Source organism: Myotis davidii, unplaced genomic scaffold (genome assembly GCF_000327345.1).
Source record: "Myotis davidii unplaced genomic scaffold, ASM32734v1 scaffold693, whole genome shotgun sequence".
Classification (NCBI taxonomy): Eukaryota; Metazoa; Chordata; class Mammalia; order Chiroptera; family Vespertilionidae; genus Myotis; species Myotis davidii.
The window spans coordinates 356009-360024 of record NW_006284939.1 but is presented as its reverse complement, the minus strand read 5'-3'; the positions used below and the strand labels follow the sequence as shown (position 1 = coordinate 360024).

General features: G+C 68.1%; 1 protein-coding gene across 1 annotated transcript in view; it reads left to right on the top strand.

Moving 5' to 3' along the window:
• POLN (polymerase (DNA directed) nu) overlaps nucleotides 1-1289 on the top strand; it is an 84769-nt gene extending 83480 nt beyond the window's left edge. Inside the window, exon 25 of the mRNA XM_015558420.1 lies at nucleotides 979-1289. Coding sequence (XP_015413906.1) covers nucleotides 979-1134 — 156 coding nt within the window. The 3' untranslated portion in view covers nucleotides 1135-1289. The remainder of the gene's footprint in view (nucleotides 1-978) is intronic.
• The last annotated feature ends 2727 nt before the right edge of the window (nucleotides 1290-4016 follow it).

The window sequence follows — 4016 nt, the reverse complement described above, 5'->3', positions numbered from 1 at the left end:
TGCAGGCCCCAGCCCGGCTGCTCCCATCCTGCCCCCTGAGGAGCCATTACCCTGGCGACAAGGTGTGGCCCTCTGCCTGGGAGAGCCACAGGGTGTCCTGGGGACATGGGACTGGGTCAGGCACCCAGGGGCCCCCACCTGCCTCAGGTGCACCGGGCCTCTGAGCCTGGTCCCAGCCCCACCCCTGCTGGTCACCCCTCAGAGGGTCTCCCCCAGTCAGAGGGAAAAATGGAGGATAAGGAGGGGGTGGGAGCCCCTGAGGCCTGTGCAGTCACCCTGGTGGGCAGAGCCATGCCTGTCCCCGTCCCTTTGAGGGGGCTCCAGCCACCAGGTCCCCAGCAGCCTCTGCTCTTCCTCCTCGGGCTGTGGCCACACTGTGTGCCCGGAGGGCCCCTGCACTGCCCGTCCTCCCCCAGGCAGTGCTAGATAGTCAGGGAGCACTGCCTGGGCCGGCCAGGATCAGGGTCCGGGGTGTCCACGCTTGCTCCTGCAGCACGTGGGGACGTGGGGCGCTTTCCTTCCATGGAGGCCCGGAGCCCCCAGTAGTCCTGCAGGTGGCAGGGCTGCGGCTGTGGGGGGCCCTCCCTCACCCTAACAAGAGGGGCTCTTGAGCCATGGTCCAGGGATCTAAGCCCCAGGAGGGCTCTCCTGGACCCCTGGCACCTCTCAGGGCCCCGAGGTGGCCAGCACAGGGGGACACCTGGCCTGACCCCACCCCTGTAGGCATGTTCCCTGGCACAGGCCCTGGCAGCTCAGGTGGCAGACTTGGCCAACGTGGAGGTGCTATGCCCAGGGTGTGAGTGTGCGTGAGCTGGCCTGCCTGTCCCCGGGAGTGTGCGTTATTGTGCGTCCCGTAGCCATGTGGCTGTGGGTGTGTTGGGTCGTGTCTGCCTTGCACTGTGGTCGTCCCCGGGTGGGGGAGTGGGAGGTGATGGCAAGCTGGCCAGACCTACACTCATCCCTGGCTGCCACCCACAGGTGCCCCTGAAGGTGAGCCTGAGCACTGGCCACTCCTGGGGACACCTGGTGCCACTGCAGGAGGCCCCGCCTCGGCCACGCCCCCATCCTGCCACGTCTCCACGCAATCGCCTGGCCAGACCGCACCTGCCGTCTTCCCCTGCGTTTCATCCGTAGCCCCAGCGACAGCGGGGGCAGAATTGGCTCCCCAGCCCCTGGGTGGCCTCCCCGAGGCCAGAGCTGGTGTCTGCTGGCTGGTGGCTGGAGCAGGACATGGCCTGGCCAAGTGCACCCTCTGGGTCCTCACCCGAGTAAACGCCGTCCACAAAGCTGTCCTCGTCCATTGTCGTGACTTCCCGTGGGTGGGAAGTGCCCGGGCCGGGGCTGAGCGCCCCACCTGAGCCGCCGGCCGGCCGGTCCCCACACGCCGCAGGCCGGTGACCAGCCCTGGGAGCAGCTGGCTCCCTGCCTGGGCCGTTCTTCCCCGGTGCCAAGGGAAGGGCCCAGCTGTGCACCCCAAAGCCTCGCAGCAGATGGTGACAGGCACCAGCATGCCCTGCACCGTGGGGAAACCGAGGCACCGGAAGGTTACACCACTGTAATGCACACAGGGCTGCTTCTGTGGCGGCCCCTGAGAGTGTGTTCCAGGTCCTCCCACCAGCTTCCGGGTCTGGATCTGGGCTCCGACTGGGCCTGTGGCACCTGTCAGGGCGGGGGAGCATGTTGATGCACCCACTGGGCCCAGGAGCTCCTGCCCCCGGGGCCTGGCTGCTCCTGCTGACACGCGGCTGGGTTCTGTGCTGCCTTCACGGAGCCCTCGGCATGCACCGTCCTTGGGAGCCCTGGTCACCAGGTCCCAGGCCCAGACCCCCTTCTCTCATTCGGGGCTGAGCCTGGCCCCGCCCGCAGCCCGCAGCCCGCAGCGCAGCCCGCAGCCCGCAGCCCGCAGCCTGGACATCTTTACTGTGCTGTCACCTCAGAGCACGCCCTCCAGGGGCTTCACAGGGGCCATCTGGCCCAAACACATGAACAGCCTGGAAACTGACCCCGCAGCCTGGCCTGTGCACCCAAGGGCCCCAGGCTGAGGGCAGACGCCTCGGGAGGGAGGTGGGGAGCTGTCTGGGGCAGGCTGGCCGGGTCCCCATCAACAAAGCCAGGGCCCATCCTGAACCTCTCCTCGCTCTTGTCACCACCTGGACCCCCAGCCCCTCCTGTCAGCCCCACTGCCACCCCCAGGCCTACAGGGAGTGCCCCGCGGAGGGTGCCAGACGGACAGGGCATGTCAGCCCACAGGCTCCCCCGAGTCTCCAGGAAACCAGCCCTTCCCGCCTGCGCCAGGCTGGGGCCGCCTCAAGAAAGCACGGAGGCCGATTCCGTCAGCTCTGGTTTTATTGAAAAACAGCAGCATCGGGGCGCGCAGGTCGAAGGGCCACCCCCACACCCTCCTGCTGCTCACATACCCACAGGAGCAGGGACCCTGCCCCCCGGCCGCAGCCTGTCCCTCTGGAGCTCAGCTCGCCACTGCCCTGGGCCCTCCTGGGGGTGGTTTGGCACATCCTGGGGTCTCAGGAGTCACCCAGTCGTGGGCTCACAACAGTAAGCCAGGCACCGGACAGGCTCCGGGCCCACCGGCCAGACGCGGCGTCCATGCCAGCCGTGGCCAACAGCCAGGCGAGGTGACTCCACCTCACCAAGTCTGACCTCAGCCACCCTCCCCACACGCCCAGACCCAGGCAGAGCCTCGTCTGGGTCATGCCACCTCCATGCCCAGCCGCCCGGCACCCCCGCTGGGAAGGAGCGCCCCACTCGCACCTCCCGGCCTCCCTGCCCCGGCTCCCTCCATCACCACACGTGCCCGAGTGCACAGGGGTACACACACTCGTGTGCACACGCCGGCACCCCTTCTCCCAAAGGGCTAATTATTGCTGTTTAAAAACCACCCAGCAGCTCCAGCCACACCCATGGGCGTGTCCTGGGCATCCAGGAGCCCACCTCCCAGGCCGCCCTTCCCAGCCCAGACCTGACCCCAAAGCCTCCTGGGAAGGCCCCAGCACAGAACACAGCACGGAGCCAGAACTGACACAGAAGTCGCATCAAACCGACGCAGCGACGCCGCCCGCCTGGCGGGACACGGACAGGAAGGGGTTCCAGCCCCCCCAGGCGGCCGCCCCACAGGCACGCAGATCGCCAACCTGCCACGGCCAGAACCAGCCCCGTGGCCCCCACCCTCCCTCCAAGGGGCTTCTCAGAGGAAAGACCTGCAGAGCCGGAGGGGCCAGCAAGGACCCCTGGCCTCAGGCCGCCTGTGGCAGGGCCTCCAGCCCACACCTTCCCGCAGGGCAGGCCTCACCCTCCAGGCAGCATCCCTGCCCTCCGCCCTCTCCTCCCGGCTGCACTGGGAGGCCAAGCCGGACACGTGGGGGTGAAACGGGAGAGGCCACATGGCGCTCAGCACCTGCAGACCACCGACCCGGGGGGCCTGCTGGGCAGTGGGAGCTGCCCTGGGGATGGCCACCAGACACATGCCAAGACCCTGGTGGCGCCAGGCCAGGCCCAGGAGCCCTCAACTGCCCTGGATCCCACTGCCTGGAGGTGCCCAGCTAACGAACATTCCAGAACACGCTGCCTCCTGCTCTCTGCTCCCAAACAGGTTTCCAAACAGGGGTCCTGGGCGCCCCGACCCCTGAGCAACCCCTGGCTCGGCTCACTCTTCCGGAGCCTCAGTGGGTGCCCCCGGGGCCCGCAGGGAGAAGGGCCCAGGCTGCCAGGGCCCATGGAGAAGCTAGAGACTCATCACTGAGCGGCCTGGGGAGGACGCTTCAGAGGTAGAAGAGGTAAAGTCAGGATTTCTACAAACATATAAAATTCACATCTCAGGGCATGTTCTGGAGCAGCTGGCGCCCAGGCTGGAGGGAAGCAGCAGCCCGGGCAGCCCCTGCAGGGGGGTCCCGCTCCCGCCAGCGGGCGGCTGGGGGGTCTGTCCCTGTGGACCTCAGGATCTGCCAAGCAGCACTGCCCTGGCGAGGGCCTGTCCGGGCGCAGGGCACACCCGGCTGGGG